The 27031-nt window shown below is 49.4% G+C and overlaps 1 protein-coding gene across 5 annotated transcripts in view; it reads right to left on the reverse strand.

Annotated features, from left to right (window-relative positions):
* Positions 1–1048: 1048 nt before the first annotated feature.
* Positions 1049–27031, reverse strand: part of MTMR1 (myotubularin related protein 1) — a 63944-nt gene continuing 37961 nt past the window's right edge. For all 5 annotated transcript variants that reach the window (XM_039249876.1, XM_039249875.1, XM_039249879.1 and 2 more), the window contains 6 exons: positions 22297–22482; positions 21657–21863; positions 16270–16362; positions 10917–11030; positions 7252–7428; positions 1049–1528 (listed from right to left, as the gene is read on the reverse strand). In XM_039249876.1, coding sequence (XP_039105807.1) covers positions 1367–1528; positions 7252–7428; positions 10917–11030; positions 16270–16362; positions 21657–21863; positions 22297–22482 — 939 coding nt within the window. In that variant the 3' untranslated portion in view covers positions 1049–1366. The remainder of the gene's footprint in view (positions 1529–7251; positions 7429–10916; positions 11031–16269; positions 16363–21656; positions 21864–22296; positions 22483–27031) is intronic.

The following is a 27031-nucleotide window of genomic DNA, read 5'->3' on the forward strand; positions in this document are numbered from 1 at the left end:
TTTTACATTCTAGTACACTTAAATAAAAGACAAAAAGAACTGCTTAGGTAACAGTATTCTTCAAGTTGTTTTAGAGAGTTCTGTGCTAGGTACACTCCAGGAGTACGGTCTGTTGGGCTGCTTCTCAGTCACACAGGCAAGTCTCAGGCTCGCCTCGGTGAGGGGGGGGGGGGGCAGCCCCACCCGCTACAGCCCCCCCTCCCCACTGGCCGAGGGGGCGCTCCAGGGAAGCTGATGGTCGCCATGCAGCCGTACAAGCAAGTGGAGCTGGGGAACCGGAAGGGGAGGGTGCAGGTGGCGGAGGGGAGGGCACGGAGGACAGAGAGCCAGGCGGCGCAGGGGCAGCCAGGGCCATGGCTATGCAGTGGTGAGAGCAAACGGAGCCGCGGGGTCTCTGTAAAACGAGAAACCTTTCCGACCGGCAGCTGTGGGCCCAGGGCAGGCTCGCGTGGGCACACACAGCCGGCGGCAGTAGAGGAAGGGCGGGCACCGAGCCCCGAGAGCAGTTGGACACATGGGGCCCTGCAAGGGACCGTGCCATCCTCAGGGAAGCCACCCCCACCACCGGCCTGGGAGGTGGGCACGGGTGTCCGGGAGAGGACTGGACACCGTGGCATTTCACGGGTCCCGTTCAAATCACGTTCCCGATGTAGCACATGCACTTGGCGTGAGCTTGGTGGGCAAGGAATCGCTCCACCAGCCCGCGGGAGCAGACGCCTCCTCGGGTGACTAGTCTAAACGTAAAAAAGGGCGTAGGAAAATAAAGGCCGGTCTCTCTCTCTTAAAAATGCCTTATATGTACACAGCAGTAAGTGGTGCAGGAGGCCCCTTGCGTGAAGGGGACTGCAGACTTGATGGCAGCAGTGGGCCTGCCCCCACCCGATAGTTAAGTTGAAAACATTTTTCAAGTTGGAGCAAAGAGCTAAAAGAAGCCGCGTGGCTGGCACGCGGTCCAGAAGTGAACGGAGTGCATTTGAACAAGAAGGATTTACCTTGGAAGGAACTGGAGGGAGGCCTCCTTTACCTCGGCCCTGTTCCACTCCCCCCCCCCCCCCAGCACCGGTCACCTCCTCCCTCCTGAGCTGCCGGGACCTGGCGGGCGGTTCACAGGGTTGGTGCAACAGGTGGCCACCGCCAGAAACCAGTGGTGAGAGGGGCACAGGTCACGAAACAAAAAGCACTTGATGACAGTGGGAGCGGTCACCTAGCCACACACAGGTCACTGGTTGGAAGTGCCTTCCGGACGTGGAGGACGGCGGGCCCAAGCCTAGAAGACCGGATCACAAGCTGCAGTCCCCTGCCTGAGCCGCCCAGCAGGACATCCGCGCAGACTAGAGTGGCCCAAAGCGCCGCCCTCCGGAAGCCGTCAGACGGAGGTATGGACAGGGGTGACGGGGTGGGAAGGCGAAGAACCCCGCTCGGACGAGGACGAGGCCCGCGTGGCCACCTCCCGCTGCAGGTCCTCCACCCGCTTCTGCAGCTCCGCCTTGACGGCCAGCAGCTCCTTGAGATTCTGGTGAATGGGCATCTGGGGAGGGCAGAGATAGCTGCGGTGAGCGGGCCCCTCCCGGGGCGCTGGGATGCCTCGGGCAAGCAGCCTGCCAGGCCATCTGCCGAGGAGACAGGGACTCCCTCCCCTCGAGCCATCAGGGAAGAGAAGCACTCAACTAAGGACACCGCAGAAAGGTGACCACTGCCCACCCCTTTGCCCCTGACCTCTGCAGTTTTGCATTTTTATAAATTGCCCCGCTGACTGAAAACCCATCTATTAAATCACCACCTTCTACAACCGGAAGTCGTGTTCATTTTCATCGGTCGCAGTAGGGGGGGGGGGCAGCGGCCCCTGGACAGGACGGTGCTGGAGGAGGGGCGCCTCCAGGGGCCCGGCGGCCTTCCTGCACCAAAGCCTCCGCTCAGCACCCCCAGCCCCACCGCAAGGCCTCTCGCAATCACCTGCTGTCTCTTAACCCCACCCGTGGCGTGCTGGGCCATAAAGCACCGAGCAGGGTCTTCCTGGGACACATGGGACACCAGGCCTGACGATGTGGGTCACAGAACCTACTTCCTCCCTCACCTAGCAAGCCCAGAGATCTGAGACCTGGCCTTTCCCTCATGAGACTCCCAGGCTGGGGGTGAGGCAGACCAGGGAGAGAAGACATCATTGTGGAGGGGGTGTCTCTCTTTGCCTCCACCCACTTTACCTCCCCTTGTCCCCGATCCAGTGCGCAGAGCACAGCCACACGCCTGGGTCCTAATTCTCACCCAGGCCATGTGATGCCCCTAACGGACTCCAGTGGCTTCCTTCTGCAGCCCTGACCTTGGCCTCAAAACTGTGCAGTGTGACCCCAGCCTGCCTCTTCTCATCTCTCCCAGGTCCCACCTCCACTCCCTACCTGCATTCCAGAACCTTCCAGGTTTTGACAGATGCCAAGCATGTGCTGTCCCTTCTGCCTGTGGCACTTTCCCCAAAGCTTTGGCCACGTCCCCGAAGAGTCTGAGCTCTCCCATCTGGGCTGCCAATGGTGGTCAGCCCCAGCGGAGGGAATGAGGCGGCAGACACCAGATGAGACACACGGACCGGAAGGAGGGGGAAAGGCAGAGCGAAAGACAGCAGGGTGCTTGAGAACCAACCAGAAACAAACTCCTGACTTGAACAGGCCCCAGGAAGAAGGGAACGAACAACAATGTGCGTCTGATGGCAAGGGCCCCCCCGAAACAAGGGAAAGTTCTCTTATTTGTGGCTGATCCCAGAGGCCACCATGACGTGGGTGACAGAAGCCCTCTTAGCCTTGGGGCCTCTTGCAGGATCAGTCAGTTCTCAGGGAATCACACAAGGGAACGTTCTGCAAACTACCATTACTACCGTGACCTCAGCATGGCAGCCCGTGCAAGGGACTGCACGATTCCATGCACGCCCAGGGCCTGAGCCGATCGTCTGACATCTCCATGCAGCCTTGCCTCGTTTGTCCTTTACAGTAAACCCCAGGCATGCTCGTTTGAGAGAATGCCCAGCTAGGGGCCTCACCCACTGTGTGCTAGCACATGTCAGGCCTCAGCCAAGAGGGCCCCAAAGGACACGAGACAGCCGCTTGGCCCCCTCCCCACCCAGCCATCCTCTGACGGATGCCCAGGGAGTTGCTCTCAAGGCAGCCAATCTAGGCCCCTCCTCCTCGAGAGAGAAGGGGCCAAGTAGGCTAGTCCCCTGCCCCTCCTCCCCAGCCCTCCTCCGTTCTGCCCAGCCTGGCTCCCCAGCCCCGCCCATCACACTGACACCAGCCTTCTTGCCAACCCCTTTGCCACAGCCCTCCTCGCCCCCTAAGTCCTGTGTGCTTAGTGCCGTGAGCTTGTCCCACAAACCCTGGGCGGCCTGTCCTGTCCACCTTTCTGGCCTCTGACACCCCCCGGACCCAGCCTGCTCCCCAACACGCCTCTGTGCCAGCCACATTCGGGACACCTTCTGCTTGTCCCTTCCATACTGCACGGTGCGAGGGGAGCGCGGAGAGCCCGGACCGGCACTTTGGAGGGACCCACATCACGCTTGTGCTCCTGCTCACGTGAGGTCTCGGCGAGGCCCGGGACCTCGCCCACAACACGCATGGAGCCACTGCGAGGGAGGGACTTTGGCCCTGGTTGGCTGGCGCCCTGCCCTTCTGTGACTGCACGTGCCTGGTGGCGAGAACGTGACAAGCCATGGCTCCTCTGGCCCTTCCCTCTGCCCGACAGGAGGTCATCAGTGTCCCCGGGCGCCCAGAGGCCTGCTGGGGGGAGCAGTGAGCGCTCCGGTTCCTGTGACCGTTGTGACGGCCATGATGAAGCTGACTGCGCACCCGTGTAAGGATCTGAGCGTGGTCAGAAAGGGAGGCGGCCTGTGGCTTGCAGGGTTTCAGAGACTGAGGGGAGCTAGTACCACCCCAAGGAGCTGGGGCCCAGTGGGCACCCCTCGTTCCGCCAGCAGCGTCCGTGTGGGCTTTCCATGCCAAGATTCAAGACGGCCCCTGACCCCTGTCCTTTGTGTCCCTTTCCCACACTCTATGCTATAGCCCATCTTCTTTGTTCGAAGGATCAAGGACGCAAAATAGAACCACCCGGGAGAGAAGGAACCAGCACAGGTCCTGAGGAGGACAGAAGCACATAGCGGTGAGGAGGGATCTGCAGGGAGGCAGGTGCTGGCTTGGGTTCTTAAGGGAAATTGACTGGAGTGACAGGAAAGAAGTGCTTACTGGGTCCCCAGGTCTGGCATTCCAAAATAAAGCTGCGGAGGTTGGAAAGGAGTGTGGTTCTGGAAGCCGGCCCCTGTGAAAGAAGGGCAGTGCACCCGCACTCAGACTGCCTCAGCTGTGAGCCCCCGCAGAAGCCACTGACGGGGCTGGCCACCTCTGGCTCCCGATGCTTCTGGGCCCGCACCCATTTTCAGAGGCCGTTCTCTCTCACGTGTGGTGCTCATTTGGGGGAGGATTCAATCTGATACCAAGCGAATGTTACGGCAGAGGCCTACGCTCACAGAATACAAAGTCTGAGACACAAATAGAAATAAGCTGGTCACTGCAGCCTGACAGGCGTAACCCGGAGCTTAGATGATGGGACAGTGGGGGCCAGGGATATGGAAGGCATGGGGAGCTGGAGCCACTGGGTGGCTATGGGAAGCCAGCCCTGGGCCCAGGGCCATCATAAGGCCAACTTCAGCCACGTGACTAGGTAATGGGGAGTTGCCTGAGGTATGGGTCACTCAGAAGAGAAAAGGGTTCGGGGACCATGCTTGTGAGGAGGCTCTCTGGAGCCACAGGCAACGGTCAGCTAACTCCATGGCACTCGGTGTAGACGCCACAGAGCTAACAGGATGCATGCTACCGACACAGGCAGAAGCACACAACATCTGAAATGAGTTACTGATGGCTCACCGGCCACAAATAACATTGAAAACCTGTATTTAAAACATTAACCACTGAGCAAAGAACTTGACTCTATGTATAATGTTTGTTTTTATGGAGAGAAGAACAGAGACCAGGTCTCCCCCACTTCAGATGTTCTTCAGTAAAGAAAATCTGTAACTTAAAAGTTAGCAGTAAACCAAGAATCTATCTGGTGGTTAGAAATGTGCTCTGGCCGTTTTGGCAACGCGGCCCCCTCACGTTGATGTACTTGTACCAGTGGCAAAGCACTTAGTGCCATACACAGGGAGCAGCTAATGGCCCCTTACGCCTAGTACGCAAGGACGGCAGGTAGGCCCTCACACAGTAAACAGAGGGAAGTTTCAGGTTGGGGAAGGTTTCCTAAAGAAGGTTCTCAGAGGCCCAGCTATTGGCATGGTGAGAGGTTGAAGCAGACAAAGCCAGAGTCGAGGGGTTAACAGGCCACCCCTGGGGACGTGGAGTCCGTCAGACGAGGAGGAAGAGGGGGGCATGATGCCTAGGTGCAGGGCCTGCTCCGAGAGAAAGACAAGCACTGGGCTGGGCAGGCCCTGACCACGGTGTTCTGGAAAATGGTCCGGCGCCAACTCAGAGGGTCTAGAGGAGAAAAGGTCTTCTGTAGCTGAAGTTCTGTGGACCAGAAAGCGCCAGAAACAGAGAGAGAGGGAAGTGAGAAGCAGCCGGAACAGTGCCGTTGGGAGCGGAACAGGTCAGGAGAGGACCAGTGGCGTGCACACGCAACCACGTGCTGGAGCTAAATCTACAGTGGGAGTTTTTGTGAAGTGATGGTCCCTCCGAGGTTCAAACTCCAGGTGACTGAAAAGTGAAACAGAATTAGGTCTCCACAGTTGGAGGGGCTCAGGGATTGCTACGGGTTGACTGCCCCAAATTCCTATGTTAATGTCGTACCCCCAGTACCACAGAACGTGGCCGTATTTGGAGACAGGGCTTTACACAGGTAATCAGGTTATAACGCGGTCATCAGAGCAGGGCCTACTCCAGTACAACCGGTGTCCTTACAAAGGGAAATGTGGACACAGACGCACACATGCGAGGAAGACGATGTGAAGACAGGGAGAAGCCAGCCAGCCGTGAGCCAAGAAGTGAAGCCAGGAACAGACTCTTCCCTCACGGCTCTCAGAAGCAACCAATCTAGTCAACACCCTGATCTCCAGGACTGGAAGACGACGATGTCTCCACTGCCTACGTGCCCCATGTGTGGTACATGGTAACGGCAGGCCCAGCGAACCGAGAGCCGGAACACACCCAGGAAGCTGATGAAGGCACTGAGCGAGAAGAAGCACTGAGGAGGAGAGCCCGGAGGACAGGTGTGCACACCTGTGCCTGACAGAAGCGATGCTGTTAAACCAGGCCCCAGAAACCTGCTCCTGGCAGGCGGCCAGGAAACCTAAAGAATACTCCACCTACAAAGAACCTCAGTAGAAAGTCCTCTGTCCCCGCAGGGGTGGGCTGCCTCCGTTGCTCTACCCCCCCAACCTACCACTGACTGCACCCGGCCACCCATGGACTGTGGCCCCCCCACGTGCCACCCACGTGGACGAGAGGGGGCAGTGCAGGATCAGCAGAGCACAGGCTTGGGGGAGCACCTTGGGAACCCTAACTGGTGGTGCCTCAACCACAGCCCAGGCTCAGCCACTGGAAGCCAAGGGCAAACAGCTCGGCTGCCTGGTCCTGCTGTGCATCGTTCTGCTATTTGTCTCAGTCTCAGGAAATGTTATAATGAGAATGTGGCAGGGAGGGGAGAATACCCCTTCTTCAAGGGTGGCCTGTCTGGGACTCAGCACATGGCCTCTTTCTTCTGTGCTACCAAAGTCTACAGACTCACTAAGTCACTGGAAAGACTAAAAGTCATACGCAGTAACCAGTACTCTTTCATCCATATACCTTGAGCAAAGATAGACGTGCTCAGATGTTTTGCGCTAACCCAGCAAACAGCACCTGGGTTGGTGTATGAAAAGAAACTGCTAGGGATGCCTCGGTGGCTCAGTCAGTTAAGCGTCCACCTCAGCTCAGGTCATGGTCTCACAGTTCGTGAGTCCGAGACCCACACTGGGCTCTGTGCTTACAGTGCCAAGCCTGCTAGGGATCCTCCCTCCCTCTCTCTCTCTCTGCCCTTCTCCTGCTTGCTCTCTAAAATAAATAAACTTCAAAAAATTACTTTATAAAAAAGAAGAAAAAAAAGCTGCTAGAACATGAATGCAGAGGACTGAACCCTGCGGAGAGAGGGCAAAAGTAGAGCATGTCAATTCCTAGCATGAACTCATTTCCACACCACCATCTTTGCTTAGAAAGTTACACTCTTTTATGAAGAACAAAAAGATACCTGAGGTCTCATTCGTGGGTTCCATCGCACATAATAGTTTACCCATAGTTCCAGATGACTCAGACTAGCAACGGGATATAAGACATGGTTTTCATAATTCACAAAGAAAGGATTAGAAAATTCTTCAAGCTGGCTATTGACATATGACCATAAGGATATAGTCTTCGTATACACATCCTGAAAAACAAAAAAGGAATACATTGAAATAAATACATTTTTTTTCAGATTCTCGAGAATTTGTATTACAGAGAAAAAGACCTGAATAAAAGGAGTTCAGACGCTGAGAAAGTGCAGATCATTTACTAAGCCCCACCCCCATCCTTAGTGCTCTGGTGTCACCTCATGCAGGGGAGGGCATAAAAACGCACACTGGTTACTGTCCTGGAAAAACATATTGCTGAGTTGGGGGACATCTGGGGACTGTGTGTGTGTGGAAGGCAAAACAAGAACTTTCTAGCAACCATAGGATGATGAGAACTTTCTAGCAACAACAACTTTCTAGAACTTAATAGAACTTTCTATCGATGATGGGGCCCATCGATAACAAATACATTTTTTGATTTCCAGTTTGGAGTTTGCTTTTGTGAGTCTTAATATTGAGGGCTGGGATAGAATTCACAGGAAAACTGCGGCTGGACATCTGGGGAAAAACCTGTCAGGGTGGCAGCCTGAGGAAGCCTTACAAAGAGAAGAAATATATCATTAAATTCGATCTCCCCGCTTCCCGACCTTCAAATACACTGTTCAGAAATGCTGGAGCTATTTGCATTGCTCATGTGAATAAAAACACGGAAAACTTCAGGCACAGCAAGGCAGATAAACATGAAACATGGATTGAACACAGTGACAAAGTCAAAATCAGAAAACCGTAAAGCCAGCTGACTTCCTTGCAGGCTCTCTAAGACACAGAAAATTCAGTCAGGACCTTTTCTTATTTTATATTCTGTATTTATAAGAGAAACAACAGCAGTAATTCAAGGGACCCCTAATGGCCAAAACATTCTTGAAAAAAGGAATGTAGAGGTCTCACACTTCCCAATTTCAAAAGTTACTACAAAGCCACAGTAACCCATTTGGTGGTGCTGGCCTAGGATGGATAGATGAGTCAATCTATGGAAGAGAACAGAGTACAGAAACAAAGCCTCACATATACAGCCAACTGACTTCTGACAAGGGCACTGAAACCATTCAATGGGGGAAAGAGAATCTTCTCAACAAACAGTGCGGGGATGACTGGTTAGCCACATGCAAAAGAATGAAGCTGGACCCTTACCATACATTGTATAGAAAAAGGAACTCATAGGATCCAAAATGGATCATAGACCTACATGTAAGAGCTAAAACTATAAAAATCTTAGAAGAAAACACAGGCTTAAATCTTCACAACCTTGGTTTAGGCAATGGCTTTTGCACGTGACCCCAAAAGCACAAGCAACAAAAGAAAATAAAGTGGACCTCATGAAAAGTAAAGACCTGTATTTCAAAGGAGACCATCAAAAAGGTGAAAAGAAAATGCACAGAATGGGAGACAATCTTTGTGAATCATGTATCTAATAAGGCACTTGTATATATCAAGAATTCATCAGGAACTCTTACAATTCCCTAATAAAGACAACCCAACTCAAACTGGGCAAAGGAGCTAAATAAACATTTGTTCACAGAAAATAAACAGATGGCCAGTGAGCATATGAAAATGTGCTCACAATATCATTAGTTAATCAGGAAATGTCGATTGAAACCCACCTGCTGGGATGACTAGAATAAAAAAGACACACAATAACAAGCATCTACAAGGATGTAAGGAAACTGGGTCCCTCAGACATTGTTGGGGAGAATGTAGAACACTGCAGCCACTTTGGAGAACAGTCTGTGGTTCCCCAAAAGGTTAAACATATGCTTGCTATAGGACTTGGCGATTTTATTCCTAGGTATGTACCAGAGAAATGAAAGCACAGGTCCACACGAAACCTTGCACATCTGAATGTTCCCAGCAGCATTATTCGTAAGAGCCCAAAGTGGAAACAACCCAGAAGCCAATGACTAGATTAAGAAGTGTGGTCTCTCCACACCATGGAGGTTATTCAGCCGTAAGAAAGGAACAAAGTGCCGACAGCTGCTAAGACACGGATGAGCCTTGATGACATGATGCTTAGTGAAAGAAGCCAGTCACAGGAGGAGAAAGGCTGTTTGGTTCCATTCATACGGAATGTCCAGAACAGGTGAATCCGTACAGATTGAAAGCAGACCAGTGGCTGCCAGGGGCTGGGGGAGGGAGGAATGGGCAGTGACTGCTAATGGGTAGGGGGTTGCTTTTTGGGGTGATGAAAAGTTTGTGCAGTTTAGGAAATTAGTTGGTGGGGATGACTCACGCTCTGAATATACTAAAGACCACTAATCTATACACTGTAAAAGGGTGAAATGTGTAGTATGTAAATTCTATCTCAAGAAAGCTGAGTTTTTAAAGAGGCTATTTTGTCAAAACAGGAATATGGATCTTAATCGCAATCATGACGGAACCACAGCAAGGTTTCAAGCAGGGGAGAGGAGCCGGATGGGACTGGAGTTGGGTAACACTGCCCTGGTTGCTGGAGGTCAGAAATGAGCGAAGCGCATTTCCAAGTAGCTGCCTTAGTCCAGCCGCGAGACCATGGGGGCTTGAACTAGGCTGTGGAGCAGTGAGAAGTGGCCACGTTAACAAAGAATCTCTTCTGGGGACCAGCTGAGGCAGCTGGGGGCGTGGTGAGGGAGGAGGCAAAGGTGGCTCCTGTGCATTGGGCCTTAGCATCTCAAGGGGCAGGGGTGCCCTTTGGGGAGAGGCAGAAGGGCAGAAGATGAGGGAGGAGCATTTAGATCCTGAGAGGAGACATCCTAGAGAGAGAACAGAGTTTGGGGAAGAGGACCGGTGACTGGGCCCAGGCAGCCTCCCAGCTGAGAGAGGGGCTAAAGGGTGGAGACTGAGTGGGGTGTGGGCACAGAATGAGGGGGGACAGCTGTGGGGAGGCTGCAGATGGAGGTGCGTGCTGGTGACCCGCTATTTTCCCTGACATTCGACAATGTCGTAATGTGCTTAGCCTGCGGGCAGTGGCCCTTTTCTATTAACCAGAGGACCCTCTAAGCTGCCTTTCCCCACAGCTCCCTCACATTTTATCCCAAAGAGGAAAGAGGAGAACTAGAACTGTGAGGAACTCGGCAGCTGCTTCACTGTGAGCCTGACAGGAAAGAGTGTCTGGCTTGCTACCTCGAGGGAAGTTCTGGGCTCATCTACAGACGTCACCTTCCTAGGCCTCCAAGGACCTTTCTGCCCAACGGCATGGACAACGAAGGGCAGAATCACATCATTTTGGAGTCGGTGCAGTAGAAAGTACATGAGCTTGGGGTTTAGGGGCTCCAGGGTTTAGAGCTGAACCTACAAGAACTCAGATACATCAGAGAGCTGTGGGCTTTCTAGGCCCCAGCCCCCACACAGTAAGGGGTGCGTGTCAGGCCACCTGCAAGATTAGACGCGTGTGCTAGGGCTGCTGAGGCCTGGAGGGCATCTGGTGCAATCCCTCCATTTACACATGGCAGCACAGCTACACCCAAGTCCCCTCTCCACCCAGTCCCCTTCTACAGTGGCACCTCGTGGGAAAGGCGCCTGAGTAATTGGGAAAGCAACAGACACTTACCTCTTTGAGTCGCTGCTGTTCACAGTTGCACAAAAAGGTCCCAAAGAGACAGCTGTAGAGGTGATCCAAAATCGTGATCAAGAACAGTTCATTGAACTCGAATGCTGAAGGAAACTTAAGTGGAGAAAGAAGGTTTAAAGTTCAATTTCTAAAACAGAGCGGTACTAGTTTTCTGTAAAAGACCACTAAAGTACAACTCTGAATACAGCCAAACATTAAAAGGAAGACTGAGCCCATGTGGAATTTAACTTCCTATAGTTTCAAGTCCAAGCTTACAGATCTGGCTGAGAAAAAACTCGAAGTAATGAAACTTGTACTTTTCAACGCAGCTTCTACTTCTTGTCATACTGGCAGAACACAGCCCACAGGCGCCCTTCTGCCAGAAAGCACTAGAGAGCTGGACAAAATACACGAAATGGCTGTTTTTGCACACTGGCAACAGGCAGCAGAAGGCCGTGACCTCACCCCCAGCACTGAAGGTGAATGAAGCAAGTCCAACTCAGGTCCCAGCTTTCTACCAGGGGAACCCTTGTAGTCACAGAGAAGGGAGACAGGTTCCCGGGCACAGCACATACCAAAAGTGATTCATGAAGAAACAAAATCTATTCTCTAGTGAAAAAAACTACTCATCATTAATAACTTTCCCACAAAAACAACTCCAGGAACATACACCCTCAAATCCTTCCTAATGTATAAACAAACCGACCCCGGCAACATCTACAAAGGGTAACACAACATCACCTTGTGGGGTTTGTCTCAGGAATGCAAGGCTGGCATAACATTTGAAGATCAAGGTTCAAAACAGTAATTACTGTAATTCACCATATTAACAGAATAAGAAAATCTCATAATCATCTCAATTATCATTTTAGGTCATTCTTAATGGCTTTTTGCCAAATTCCAACAAAGACTTTACCATTGCTGGGAACTTCTAGTCAGTAGCTGGCATTTAGTAGCCATGAGGAGACGGTCTGGAAATGACAATAATGGTTAATAATAATAATGATGATTCTAGCAGCAGGCAAGTACTGGGTGCCTCCCATGTGCCAGTAAACACAGTGAAATATTCGTTATATACTGAATGAGGCAGAGCCAATTAGAACAAAGCCAAACAGAACTTCCCAGCATGTTTTTATTTAAGTCAGTTTGCAATATTTAACTATTCCCCAATCAGAGTGACATTTGCACAGAATCATGACTAATCCTGTCATCTCTAGAGAGACAACCAGGGTCACCGATAGCCTTATTACTTTACTAGGATAGGGAGAAGCTTCCCAATTAGAAATAATGGTCAATCCAAGACTGTCCAGACTCTGCCTGAAATTGTTCTTTTCCTCACCAGGCTATTTATTACATTAGCCAACTTGCGGAATTCTCCTCAGCTATATCTTGGATTCAGACATGCCTCTCTCTCCATCCTAAGGATTGTTCCCATAGAAACATAGAACTGTCTTCTGAGGAGCTCCATCAGAATACTGCTTCTTCAGAAACTTCTGGAAACTAGCTGTGGTGCCGGTTCTTACCAGCACTCTTGTTCTTAGATGAACTAAATCTGGCCAAAATGCTGAAGGAAGTTACTGACTGATTAACCTCTGAGCCTTTAACTTGCAGCTCGGCTCCAACAATGGCCCCACATTTTAAATGGCTATCTTTAAAAAAAAATTTTTAAATGCTTTAGTTATTGTTGAGAGACAGAAAGTATGTGTGGGAGAGGGGAAGAGAGAGAGGGCGACAGAGGATACAAACCAGGCTCTGGTTGGCTGACAGCAACAAGTCTGATGTGAGGCTCAAACTCATGAACCAGAAGATCATGACCTGAGCCGAAGTTGGACGCTCAACCAAGCCACCCTGGCACCCCGTAAATGGCTATCTTTTAAAAGGCCAAGTACATCCTATCCACTTTTCCCAGCATTTTTCTATGCAGTCTAGTTATGCTCTATTCATAAATTATTGGCATAAAATTTATTAATTTTAAGCAAATATCTAACATTTATGTACACTGGAGCTTTATTAAATCAAGGATAGAAATGGAACATGTAGATTTTCAAACATTTAAATTATATGTTTATTAACAGGACATCAAAGCTTTTATGGACACATTTTTTTTTTAAGTCAAATGAGTCTTTATTCCTAACCCTGAGCACTCATTCTGAATCTGGGAGCTTGGTTGCATGTATTCTAGTACCACTCACTACAAACAAGCCTTATTCTGGCCAAGTGGGTACCAGCTATGGGAGGTCAGGGTGGGTGGAACTCGGCCTACGCCTGTCAGCCCCCAAAAAATCAGAACACAAGAGCTCTCCTCATGTTCCATCCGGACTGCTATTCACCTTCAAATGACGTTGTGGCCTTACGCTCAGCTCCAAAAATATTTATTTTAGAAGAAGTACCAATAGCTAGAGTAATAAAAATAAAAGATTAAATGTCATGACTCAGATTTTGTTTTGGTCTGTTCTTGTGGAAACTATATCATATACCTAAAAAGTATGGTCTCAAAAACTCCATAGAAATCCATAATGAAATTCTACACCTCTTGAGAAACAAAAACATGGACCACTATTAAACCTATTCAAAAGGGTAGAGAGTCCATTAAATTATGGCTAGTGTAGAAGGTTTGAGACTCTTTTCTGAAGAGTTCCCTCAATTACTTTTCTCTTAGATCCTTCTCTATCAATTTGTGCACACAGGCTAGTTCATTTTATCCTAAGATTTCTAATAATTTCATGAGGATTTAGCTTACTTGATTTAGCAGTAGGCAACCTCCAAATCAATTAATCTTATTATATTAATGCATATTTTGTAACAAGCTACATGTCTCATCCACTTGTGACTTAACTGATAGACTGAGCAGTGATATTTCTTCTTCTGTTGCATTAACAGCGTTGTTTTAAGAGACATTAATTTTACATATTTCATGGACAGAATATTAGAACTGAAAGGCATCTGAAATCTAATCTACACCCCTTTTTTTCTTTCTTAAAATCCAATAAACAGCACAAAAATTATATAAATTGGACATGAAAATAGGCAGTAAGCAGTATGAAGAATGGAAGTCAGTTTGACGATGTCTCTCTCTATCTCTCTCTCTCTCTCTCACACACACACACAAAGCACACACAAATGGTGCTTATCCCCTCAGAACCATCAGAATTATTTTTGTGTTCAGCCTTTTAATGCAATTTTTCTAAAATGCATTTTATACTTTTTTGTTTTAACCTGAATGTAACCATCATTTAATTTTGTTACTAGCTCAATTAATACAAACAGCAAGAAGTTCATGGTGCTACATTACAGTAAGACCTCTGGCCAGTCTCCGGGCTTCCTGAGTATGTGTTCACTGTCACCTGTTAGTCATCCCATCAGTGCCTATCTCTCACTGAGACACCCCCCCACCAGCCCCATGCCTTCCCTCTGACTGGCTGCTCTGAATCAGCTGTGACCTGGCACTCAGCTAATGCCAGACCACCGTCAGCTCGGGGAAGCAGGGCCTAAAAATAAGAGGAAGCTCTAAGTGTGGGCCCGAGGACTCTGTGAGGTCTCCTTGGGCTGATCAGAACCTGCCCATCCCCTTCCTTTTTTCTTATTTAAGTTGTTTTTTTTTTTTGAGAGAGAACAAGCGCACACATGCACACATATGCAAATGGGGGAAGGGGCAGAGAGAGACAGGGAAAGAGAGAATCCCAAGCAGGCTCTGCACTGACTGATGGGGGGTCTGAACTCACGAACCACAAGATCATGACCTGAGCTGAAGTCAGACACTTAAGCGATTGAGCCACCCAAGCACCCCTCTTTTTCTGGTTTTTGAAAGTACCTCTATTCTCTGTAGATCCTTGCTACTGAGGAAGATCCATGGGAAATGCAGACTTTGGGGCCCAGACTGACAAATCAGAATTTGGCTTTTAAGAAAACCCCCATATCCAGTGCCCCCCTCCCTACAGTGCCAACAGGCCTGGGGTGGGCCTCAGGGTTTTCATCTCTAAGTCCCCAGGGTAAGCTGAGGCTACCGCAGGACCGCACTAGGATGCAGCTCTTTTCTACCTCAGTGGCACCACAGAACCTCCTTGGGGAACTTTCCAGGACCACACACACCAGGGCTTCTCCCTAGGCCCACAGGAGGGTCTGCAGGGGAGGGGCTGAAGCACCTGCATCTTAACGAGTTTCCAGGTGCTGACAGTATGCACTCAGGTGGAGAGTGAGGTTAGGGTCCCCCAGATGGCCCTTGAGGAATCGCTGCCGCAAGGGGTCCAGGCTGAGATGGAGTGGGGCAGCATCAGCAGCATGGTGGCTCTCAAGCTCTCTCCTGCCCCCCAACACCCCCCCCACACACTAAATTGGTACAGAGGCTCATGGTGAGGGATTTCGCCAGCAGTCTTTCTGGCTGGTCCACTTCATGTGAATAAAGCAGCTAAGGCCAGACCTCTGGGCTGACAGGAAGGAGAGGAGAGCACCCAAGCCATGGGTCTCTACCCTCGGACTCTTTCCCCACACAGTCATGGCGGGGGCGGGGGGGGGGGATCTCCTGATCTCCTATTCTCTCCGTGTCCCTCTCTTTGTGTCTGTGTCTCTTGGTCTCTTGCTCTGTGTGTCTTTTTGTGCCTGCATTTGTCTCTGCATGTATCTCTCTGTCTTGCTCTCTCCTCACTCCTCTCTGTATGTCACTCTCTCTCAGTTCCTCTCTCTGGCTTGATCTTCTATCATGAGGGGAAGACCCCAAACTTGGACTCAGATGTTGGAGACTAGGGAATAAAGAGCACATGCCTCACGGCAGTTCCTGCTTTGAGCCGAAGCCATCGGGCCCCACTCAGCTCAGGGGAGGAGGACCCCTGTGCAGCCAGCTCGCTTACCAGGGAAACTAGGCACCCAGTAACTAAGCACCACCAAGTCCCTATCTGTCACCGCCTCCTGGATACCCCTTTCCCTCACTGACCATGCACTGGGGATGCTGTGGCCTGGGGAAGGTGTGGAGATTTCTGGGTTCCAGGTCTAACACCGCCCCCTCCCATGAGGGCAGTTCAGTCACATGCCCGTTTCTAACACCTGGCTGCATCCTCCTCCCCCGCTGGTAGGGGGGACCTCTCACGCTGGCTGACAGGGAGCAAGAGCAGCAGGAGGACCGGGCACACGTGCACACGATGACCCACAAAATCCATCTGCACAAGAAAAGGAACTTTTGGTGTGAAGCTGATCATTTCTAATGTTCTGCTTCTACTTCTAAGTGAATTAGAATCAAACTGAGTTCAATAGTGCGAGGGGTCCTGTTTTTACATACATACGCATGTCTTCATTTTGAATGAACATCAAGTTTTATATAATCTTCAACTTTAAGGTCAGAAATACACTTGAAATCACTTACCTGTCTTGTCATTTGCCAAACACAATCAATAAACTGAAGAAATATAGGGGACCGGTCAGCATCCGCATGGTTGTCATTGCCATGGCCCACTCTCTGAAAAGAAATAAGAAGTTAAGCATGTTAACGTATGCCACAATACTCCATAAAGTCACTTAAAATTACCTAGTTGCAAGTATCAGGTCTCATTTGTATGTCCCAAGGCTGAACAGAATTGTTGGCACATAATAAGCACTCAACAATGTTCACTGAATTGAACTGACTTCCATTACTCTTAGGAAACAAAATTTCACTGTACAGTATTTTCCATGTTGATGGTTTTATAATTTCACTTTACTATAGTTGAGATCAAGAAGTTATAAACAAATGGCCAGTAAAGTTTTTAGTCCAAATGACGGGGTCACGCCCAGCCACCACCGTAAGGACACAGTGTCACTGTAGGACCACCAATTAGCAGCTCATGAAGCACATTATGACTGCCATTTTCTCCACAAGCGTAAAAGCAGGTTTTCCCATTTTTCAGAAATGTCAGGAAGTGTGAGAATCAAAATAATAATCTACAAGCTTTAACCAATTCTACACGACTTAGAGAACCCCCAAATCTCACACTTAAAATGGTGGTGGGGAGTCCTTGCTCAAGGAAGTCCAGTATTGTATTCTGTTTGCAGCTCTGAGATATACTTGACATCCAATGTTATATTTCACACCTTTTGGTATTTTTGAACATATTAATAGATTCATAGTAAAAGGTAAAAGAATTTCAAACATAAGCAGGACAAAAATACTGAAAATGCAAGGTTAAAAACCAGCTCCAGAGTGAGCCTTTTAAGAGGACACTCAATCTGATAACTAAGCAAAAGGATAAGAAAGGGAAAAAAAACCAAACCCCTTCATGAAGACACAGTGCAACCAGCATAGAGAAAGCACAAGAAACAGTGGGTCTGCCAGCAGGAAAGACATAAAAACAAGGAAATCCATGCCTCGCAGGCACAGCATATGGTCTTCCTTTTCTATTGTTTTTCAATTGGCCATCTCAACCCTGTGTAGCATACAACTCACTGTTGTATTAAGGACATTCGTACTGCCCTGCAACCATCCCCACCACCAATCTCCAGAACTCATCCATCTTCCCAATCTGAAACTCTTCCCCATTAACACTAACTCCTCCTTGCCAGCCCCCACCACTCTACTTTCTGTCCCTATGAATGAAACTTAGTGACCTCTTAGGAGTAGAGTCAAACAGATGTCTTTTTGTGACTGGCTTTTTTCACTCAGCAAAAGGTCCTCAAAGTTCATCTGATCTGTAGAAAGTGTCAGAAATTCTTTCCTTTTTAAAGCTGAATATTACTTCCAGCGTATGGACAGACCACATTCTGTTTATGCAATCGTCTGTCGGCGGACACTTGGGTTGCTTCTACATGTGCGCTACTGTGAGTCCTGCTGCTATAAACATGGGTGTGTAAATACCAAGTCTGTTTTCACTTCTCTGGGGTCTATACCCCTAAGCAGAATTTGCGGGATCATATGGTAAGGAACTGCCATACTGTTTTCCATAGCAGTTGCATCAATTGTCTTATTTCTGCACTTCCCCTTCACAGAAATAACTTGTAGAGCCTGCTTTTCAGTATTTAAGGCACTTTGGGAACAGTTTTGTGTGAACACTTGGAATTTAGGATTCATTCTTCTAATAGGCATTCATTGAATTCCTATGGTGGATACAAGGCATCTTGCCCGGCTCTTGGAATTTCAGGAAGTTTTATAGTATCCAGTAGAGGCCAGGCTCTTGGCTACATACCTGAGGCACCAAGACAAATGAAACACAGTACTTATGCTAAATGAATAATTCATTTGTGGCCTCGTTGAGAGAAAGACCTGTAAATAACAAGGGCAATAAAATTTTCCAAGGGTTTCTGAGTCTGAGATGGATATGGGGGGGCCACAAAGGAACAAATGGCCAATCTAGGATGGGGTAGAGGAGGGAAGGAAAGTCACAAAAGTAACAGTCATAGAGGAGGGGTCACTTGAGATAAACCTTGAAAAATGGAGGGAGATGCCTGCTTTCAGGCTGGCCAGGGGTACATTATAGTAGAAGCAGCTGGAACGTGGAGGGGGAATGCCAAGGGCACCGTAAGTAGCCAGACAGGAGTCCAGCCTGGGGGGGCGAGGGGAGGGATGAGAGGCGAGACAAGACTGGAAAGGTGGACTTGGCCAGATCACCAAAGGCCTCAAATGTCAAGCTGAGGAGTTTGCCCACAACCCCATAGGCCACGGGAGGGTTCAGAGGGATTCGCAGTAGGCGGCAGAAGGTGACATGCTTCTTGGAACGCTACATCTGGCTGTAGCAAGAACAAGGATTGGAAGGGGACACGGGACAGAGAAACTAGTTAGGCTGCCATCCTAGCTCCAAGGGAGATGGGCAGGCTAGAAGGAAGAGGGCATCAATGGCACTGAGGAGATGACAGATTGGAAACACACCTATTTAAAGATGAGGGACCATTCAAGATCACTAAGGTATTAAACGCAGAGAAAAAAAAAAGAAGCGATCTGAGAACTGAGCCCCAGGGCACCCCAACACCACGAGGCTGGGGAGTGAGGGAGGACCAGAAGACTGGAGGAAATTCAAAAGGCTATAGAGACCTAAAAGCCAAGGGAAGAAATGGTTTCCAGAAGAAGGGAAGAACCAACAGCCTCCAGTGCGCAGGCCAAATAAGAGAAGGGCTCGACCAAGTAGTAGTGACGGGTGGTGGTGACGAGCAGCTTCAGGCTGGAGTGGGTGTTTGTGGAGGAAGACTGGTGAAGGGAGTTCAAGACAGCCTGGAAGGAAACAGCATCGTGGGTACAGACTACAGCTTTGAGGGGCTTTGCTGTAGAAGGGGCAGGTATGTGCTGTGCCAGGTGGAGGAGGAAGGCGGGTCAAGAGGCCCAGTTTCCAGAGTGGGATAAATAATGGCAGGTTTCTAGACCAGGTTAGAGCGTGGTCTGGGAGAAATTCCAGGAGGTAGACGATGGAACATGAAGGCAAGAACAGAAGCTAGCCTCAGATAGGAGCCTACATGGCTCATCGACAGAAACTCAAGGGAAGAGAGGGTAGAGGGAGGCAGCAAGGAGCTTGCTGCAGGCTGGAAACTGCCAGGTGGATGCTGGCTCCACCCTCAACAGCTGGGTGACCTCGATCAGATAATTCCTACTCCTGAAATCTCAGTTCCCCCCCCAACTGCCAGTTACAGCAGCTGCCGCTCAGGGACATTATAGGATCGAAGCAGAACATACAGCCATGGTGCTGGATACATAGTGCTTGCTGCTCAGTAAAGTGAAGCCATTAAGCGTCTTAGGATCTTACTACCATGGTGAACCCTGGCATCAGCAAGCAGGGATGGGATAACGTGGGCACATGCCCCGACGCGTACTGTGCGGGGCCACTGCTGGCATCTCACAGACGGGCCTTAGCACTGCCCACTTAGTCAAGGGCCCCTGCTGGCTTCCTGTCTCCCAGGACACACACTGCGGGGAGGGAAGGTGGAACAGAATGCCCTGGGTGCCTTGAGAGATGGTCAGATACAAACATTGGGAGAAACTGCACACGGTCTCCTCTCCCAGGGAGAAGGAACAAAGGAGTTCACGATAATGTTTAAAATAAGCACAGGAACTAAAAGGTACCAAGCATGGGCCAGGCCCTGTCCCAAGCACCTGACGTACACACACTCCCCTCCTCTGCACAACACTCCACTTCTGAGAAGGGAAACAAGGCACAGAGACGGAAGGCATGTAGCTGAGGACAATAGCCCCCAAAGGACATGTGGCTCAAAGCCTGCGGAACTTCCTTTCCCTTACCTCATGTACAGTAATGCACTTGGTACCCTGTGGTGGGAGTCACTGAAGCCCCCCACTGCCCAACCTGCTTTCTAGAAGTGGATCTGAATGAGGCTTCAGGCGTATTCCAATGCACAGTTAAGATGAATCCCCAATGGCTCCATGACCGAGAAAGACCAGGAACTAAAGCACAAAAATATCTACCAGATGATGGGGGCGCCTGGGTATCTCAGTCAGTTAAGCATCCGACTTCGGCTCAGGTCAGGATCTTACAGTTCGTGGGATCGAGCCATGCGTCGGGATCCGTGCTGACAGTTCAGAGCCTGCTTCAGATCCTCTGTCCCGCTTTCTCTCTGCCCCTCCACCACTTGCGCGCTCTCTCTCTTTTTAAATAAACAAACTTAAAATTTAAAAAAAAGAATACCTACCAGATGACCCAGCAATTCTACTCACAGGGATGGAGCCAAGTGTGAAAGCAGACTGCTACGGGCTGAGTGTTGTACTGCCCGAATTCCTATCCTGAAGCCCTAATGCCCAGGGCCTCAGAATGTGACTATATGTGGAGATATGGTCTGTAAAGAGGTGATTAAAGGGAGGGTGGGCGGGCAGGCCTTAATCCAGTCTGACTGGTGTCCTTTTAAGGAGAGGAAAGTTGGACACAGAGAGGGACACCAGGGAGGTGCACACAGAGGAAAGGCCCCGTGAAGACACAGTGAGAAGGCAGCCGTGTACAAGCCAAGAAGCGGGGGCTCAGGAAAAACCAACCCTGCCAGAACCTTCACCATGGGGGACTTCTGGCCTCCAGAACTGTGAGACAATACATTTCTATTGTCTAAGCTACTCAGTTTGTGGTACTATGTATGGCAAAAACTTGTATACCAATGTTCATAGCAGCATTATTCACAATAGCTACCTGCTGCAAATACAAGCATCCATCAACATAAATGGATAAACAAAATGTGATCTATCTACACAAGGTAATGCTATTCAGCTATGAAAAGGAATTAAATTTTTACATAGGCTAGAATATAGATAAACCTTAAAAACAGTGTGTTTGATGAAATAAGCCAGTCACAGAAAAACAAATAGTATAGGATTCCACTTAGACGAGGTACCTAGAACAGGCAAATTCAGAAAGATAGTAAGCAGGTTAGTGACTGTCAGGGGCTGGGGTAGAGGGGAGAGGGGGAGTGACTACTAAATGGGTACAGAATTTCCTTTTGGGGGTGGAGAAACGTTCTAGAACTGGTCAGAAGTGGTGGTTGCACAATACTTTGAATGTACTAAATGCCACTGAACTGTATGCCTGAAGATGGTTAGTTGTGTTATATGAATTTTACTTCATTTATTAAAAAAAAAAAAAAAAACATACCTACACTACAAATTTTTTTAAAAAACAGAGTCCCCTACCAAAAACATACAATGCTGAGGGTCCACAGTCTTCCATTATAGTGACTCAGGTCAGACACAGAGAGCCCACACGTGTGTGTATACATGTGTGTGTAGGTGTGTGTGGTGTGTGTGATACACACATGCATAGGAAAGAACAGTCAAGCATGTACCGCAAGGTCTCAACTTACCAGTGCAAACCTATGTCCGAAGCTTATCCACTCCTTTTCTACAAGAGCCTCGAAGCCTTTAATGGTGCGGTAATAACTGTCCAACATGAGCATTGCCAGAGAGGTCAGCTGAGCTGTTCGGTCCCAGCCGTCGCTGCAATGCACCACCACCGAAGTTTTCCCAGACTCTATCTTATCAGCAATCCTTACTGCCCCAGCAAGAAGCATCTTCAGAAAAGAAGGCACAGTAGAGCAGGCTACATTTAATTTCTAGGACAGCATTTAACTTCTAGGACTGTGGAGAATGTTGGAAGTGTAGGTCAATAAACCAAACAATGCAATCAGCTGAGGATCACTCAGAAACTGTAACATTGGGGGTGGGGAACACCTTACATGAAGAAAGCTGACAGCAGTAAATACAGTCCTTTATTAAAGGGCCACGGAACTCTTTAAAAACCTGATGTGAGGCAGGCATTATCCCTTTTTATTAGGTCACAGAAGCCCTCTAACAAAGACCACCGTCTGGATACTGCCCATGGAAACTGCAACAACAAACATGTGCTTATTTCCAGTGTTGAAAAACCATCTGGATGAGCAGATTTATGGCAGGTACAGAGAGAAATCTTAACTAGAAAGCATGTAAAGGACCAGCCCGCTTTACCCTTATATACTCCAGCCAGTGTGTCCCATCCACATTGGAGAGCCACCGTGCCTCATCGATCGAGGGGTACACGATCTCTTTCAGTTTACGCAGGGACTCTCTCATCACATGAATGTTGTGGATATCCAAGAATACAAGCTCCGCGTTGGGGTAAGCACTTTCACTTTCGTACCCCCCACTCTTAGCCTGTGAAAAACAAAAGACATACACCACTTCATCTGAGTTCACAGTTCCATTCTTTCTAATGTTATCACATGGAGAGCATTAAAGAAATGACGAGCTCATCTGTCTGTAATCAGCCTCCTGAGCTTCACAGGACTCTCCCCTGGCTTCGGGAGCAAAGTACCACAAACTACGGGCTTAAAACAACAGAAAGGTCCTCTCCCAATTTAGAGCCAAAATCAAGGTTCTGGCAGGGCCATGCTCCCTCAAAACCCTCTTGGGGAAGATTCTTTGCTTCTTCCAGCTTCTGGTAGGCCCAGGTGCTCCTAGTTTATAGACAATCACTCGAATCTTTGCCTAATCGTCACATGGCCTTCCCCTTGGGTCTGTCTCTCCTCTTCTACTAAGGACCCAACTCAGACTGGTTTAGGGCCCACCCAAATTCAATAGGACTTCATCTGAACCTTATTACATATACAAAGACCTAATTTCAGAATGAGGCCACATTCACAAGTACCAGGAGTTAGGTCCTCAGCGCATATATATATATATATATATATATATAATGGAGACATGATTCGACCCATAACAATCATCCATCACCCATGATCAGTTTCTAAGCCATTAACAACTGGATCTAACTCAAGGTAAGTTAGATTTTTAAAGGTTCTGTCTCTTAGTGCCATCTGTCTAAACAGAAAAGGTTGTACTACTGCAACATGTCTGTATAATCAAACTATTTGTAAATCCCAAACAGGGAGATTTAAACCACTGAAGTAAAATAGAATGCAAATGAAACAAAAACGGGGGATATGGCTCACCCTTTGGTAATCTCTGGTAATCTCTGAACAAAATCTGTCCTATAGTTAGCTTATATTTTGTAAAGGTCAACATTCAAAATCCATCCATGATGGGAATGTAGTTACTGAAACCCTAATATATTGCTGGTGGGAATTAAAACTGTATAGTCTCTGTGGGAAAAAGTTTGGTGGCTCCTCAAATTTAAACATAGAATTACCACATAACCCAACGGTTCCACTCCCACCGAACTGAAGACAGGTACTGAGACAAAAACTTGTACATGAAAGATCACAGCAGCGCTATTTGCCGTAGCCAAAAAGTGGAAGCAAGCCAAGTGTGCATCAGTGGACGCACGGATAAACAAACGGTGGCATCGGCATATAGTGCAACATTGCACAGTCACACAGGGGCATGAAGCTCTACACTGAGTGAAAGAATCCAGGCTCCAAAGACCACATATTGTAGGATTCCATTTATACGAAAGGTCCAAAACAAGGAAGTCTATACAGACAGGAAGAAAATTCACAGTGGACAGGGACTGGGGGCAGGGGAGAATGGGCAGCGGCAGCAACTGCCAATGGGCACAGGCTTTCTATTTGGGACTATGAAAGCATTCTGGGGTTAGACAGTGGGGACTGTTGCACAAAATTGTGAATATACCAGAAGTCACTGAATTGTAAACTCCGGAATGGTTAAAATAGCCAGATTAATACTATAGGAATTTTATCTCCAAAAACATAACGAGTGCATCTGTGAACCCAAAGATCACACTCTTCAGTTAGGCTCCAACTAACTGAGCGGGTATTCATGCTCAGCCCAAAACAAAATGGTGGGTGACAATTATGAACAAACAGAGACCCTGGTCCTGAAGGCGCTCAAAGTCCAGCAGGGCACACAGGTGAGGAGAGGGTGCATACAGCACAGTGGGGCGAGTCCTTTGTTTCAGGAGAGCACAGGGTACACTGGGCACACACAGCCAGGCCTGGGAGGCTCCCAGGCGGACAGAAGGCAACACAAGTCAGGAAAGCTCTGCTGTGGGAAGGAAGGTCAAGAACACACAGGGCAGAGGGGCCGTGGTGTGTGGATGCCCAGAGATGGGGAAGGACACAGCTTCCCGAAACACAGGCAAGAAGTTCGGCTGAGAGGACCCTACGGTGGTGGTGAGAGCAGTGGGAGAGGCAGCCCAGGGCTGATGGCATCGGCAGGGGTGGAGGCAGGGGGAGAGGCCAGGCCGCACTCAAGGGTGGGGATGGCACCATCAGACCTGCACTGGGCGGAAGGGCTGGAGGAGGGTGGGCCCCCATGAGTAGACCAGCTTACAGCACTCATCTGGCTGAGGGAATCCTGGCACAAGCAGCAGGGCAGACACATACATCCAACTGGAGACATTTAAGATGCAAGACAGGGTGACTGACTGAGGCAACAGAAGTAGGTAGGACATGAGGAGACCAGGACACCCATGGCTCCAGGCTAGGCGACCTAAGAGTTGGTGGCACCATTTCCTGAGGTACAGACTATTACAGAAGGGACTGAGCATTCGGCTTTGCACGTAGTGATCATAAGATGCCTGGGAGAAACGTAAGTGGAAGAGTCTGTGGGCAGCAGGTCTGGAGCTCAGAAGACAGATCTGAGCTGTGGCCACCAATACAAAGTCACTGGCATGTGCAGGATGTTGGAGGACAGGGGACCAGCATATGGTGCTCAAGGACAGTGTATAAGTGAGGACAGAAGCATAGGCTGGAAGCCTGAAGAAGGCATAAAGCAAAAGAGATGGAAAAGAGCAGCCAGAGACTGGAAGAAAAACAGGTAAAAGTACTGAACTATGTCAAAAGCTTGAGAAGTCAAGGAAAATAAGAACTGGGAAATGGATTTCGTGACAAGGAAGTACTGGGTGAGCACAGAGACAGGATGGAACTGGTCTCACACAGCATGAGGGGCAAGTGAGTGGTGGTAACAAGAGATCCCCTCTGACAGGTCCATCCAGAAAGGGCAAGAGAATGGCAGTGCCTGCTGGAAGGGGACAGTGGTGGTGACTGGAGGGAGAGCCTATCTGTGTAGATGGGACAGGCTTCACAGCAAGGAGGGTAGAGAGGAAGGCACCCCCTCACCATTACAGGAGTCTTCCATGGACGGCAGTACAAGGTAGGGTCCAGAGGCGGTGCAGGAGGGGAGAGTGGTCCTGAGGGTTGGTGTGTCCTCTGTGCAGAAGGGCAAGATTAGCTGCTGAGGATGAACGGTGTGGGGCACGATCGTACATGAGACAAGAGTCACGAAGGGGCTGAGGCGGCCTCTGGAGAGCCTGTGGGGGTTGGGAGGACGGACTTCCAAGCATCACTGAGGGCCCAGCTACGGCTGCAGAATTCCAGCATGAATCTGGAGTGGTGCCAACCCGCACACCGTGAGCCTCTGTTCTCACGGCACATTCAGCAGCCTGGGGTGCTGGCAGGAGAATGGACCTGGGCCAGGTGGATGCCAAAGGGCCAGGGGGCCAAGGTGCTGGCTGGAGGACTGAGACAGAGCCAGTGAGGCTCTGGGCACAGGCTGTGGGACATCTGAGAAGAGAGGCTGCATCTAAGAAGTCAGAACATAAGTAGTTCCGGGGAAGACTGGACCGCAGGTGGCTGGCTGAAAGCCCACTCACGGACGTGGGAGCAGGTGCTAAGTAGGAGATAAAGTTTGCAAGTGGTGATCGTGACTGGCAGGAGAAGAATTTTATATATTTGGATACCAGCTATACTTCAGGTTATTCCACAGAATTCTAGGAGATGCTTTCACTTCAAGGAAACACTCCGGAACACCCACTATGGATAAAACAGTCTGTAGCACAGTCCTGCCTCCATGACATAATTATATTTTCATACAAAAATAACCTAAGCTTCCAATGAACACTGCCGACTAAGGTAGTAACAGCATAGTGTAGAGGTTAAAGGCACAGGCTTCAGTGGGAGGGAAACGGGCTTGTAATCCCAGCTCTGCCACCCAAGTAGTTATAGGGCCCTCCCCATCTCTCTGTACCCCAACTTTCCGAAGTGTAAAATCTTCAAGCACTGCTATGCAAATTAATGCTAATTATATTAAGTAAAATCAGCTATATGATGCGAATTCACACAAGGCTTGGTGCCTCTCACCCCTAAGATTCTCAAGCACTTTGACATGACCTCACTGAGCACCTCCCATGTGCAGCCCTGCGCCAGGCTGACGTACCGGACCCAGCCGCCACCTGACAGAGCCCCGAGGCTCGGGGAAGTGGCTCTGTGAACTGGTGTGCTGGGCTCAAGCTTATCCAGGACTTCAGCACGGAGGAAGCATGTGCTAAGGAGAACCAGGAGAAGGTGTTTAAAGGCAATCTGTTGCCCAGAAACGAATCACTAAAGACACAAATAAGACAAATGAAAATCGGGACCTAGGCTTAGGGAAGAAAATGGATGCAGAGAGCAGGCACCTGGAGGTCTTGAGACAAAGGGAAGGAGGGGAGAAGGGGTCCCACCTGTACCCCAGAAGGAACAGGGGGAGGGGTTTCAGAACATTCTGGAAGACAAGAGTTTGCTGACCAGACCTCCCTGTATGGGGTCAAAGCAGGGTTCTGGAGAGAAGCCAGAGATGTTGGCACACTGTTACCCACCGGCCCCTAAGGTCCCAAGGATAAGCTGACAGCAGTGGCAGCAGGGCCATCCCCGGCCCTTGTGGGAAAAAGAAACCCAAACATGCCCAGGGAGCAGTCAGCTGAAGGATGGACTCAAGTTTCTCCGATTTCAGACCAGCTAGCTGGCTC

The sequence above is a fragment of the Hyaena hyaena genome, unplaced genomic scaffold, assembly GCF_003009895.1.
Source record: "Hyaena hyaena isolate Hyena2069 unplaced genomic scaffold, ASM300989v1 scaffold_348, whole genome shotgun sequence".
Taxonomy (NCBI): Eukaryota; Metazoa; Chordata; class Mammalia; order Carnivora; family Hyaenidae; genus Hyaena; species Hyaena hyaena.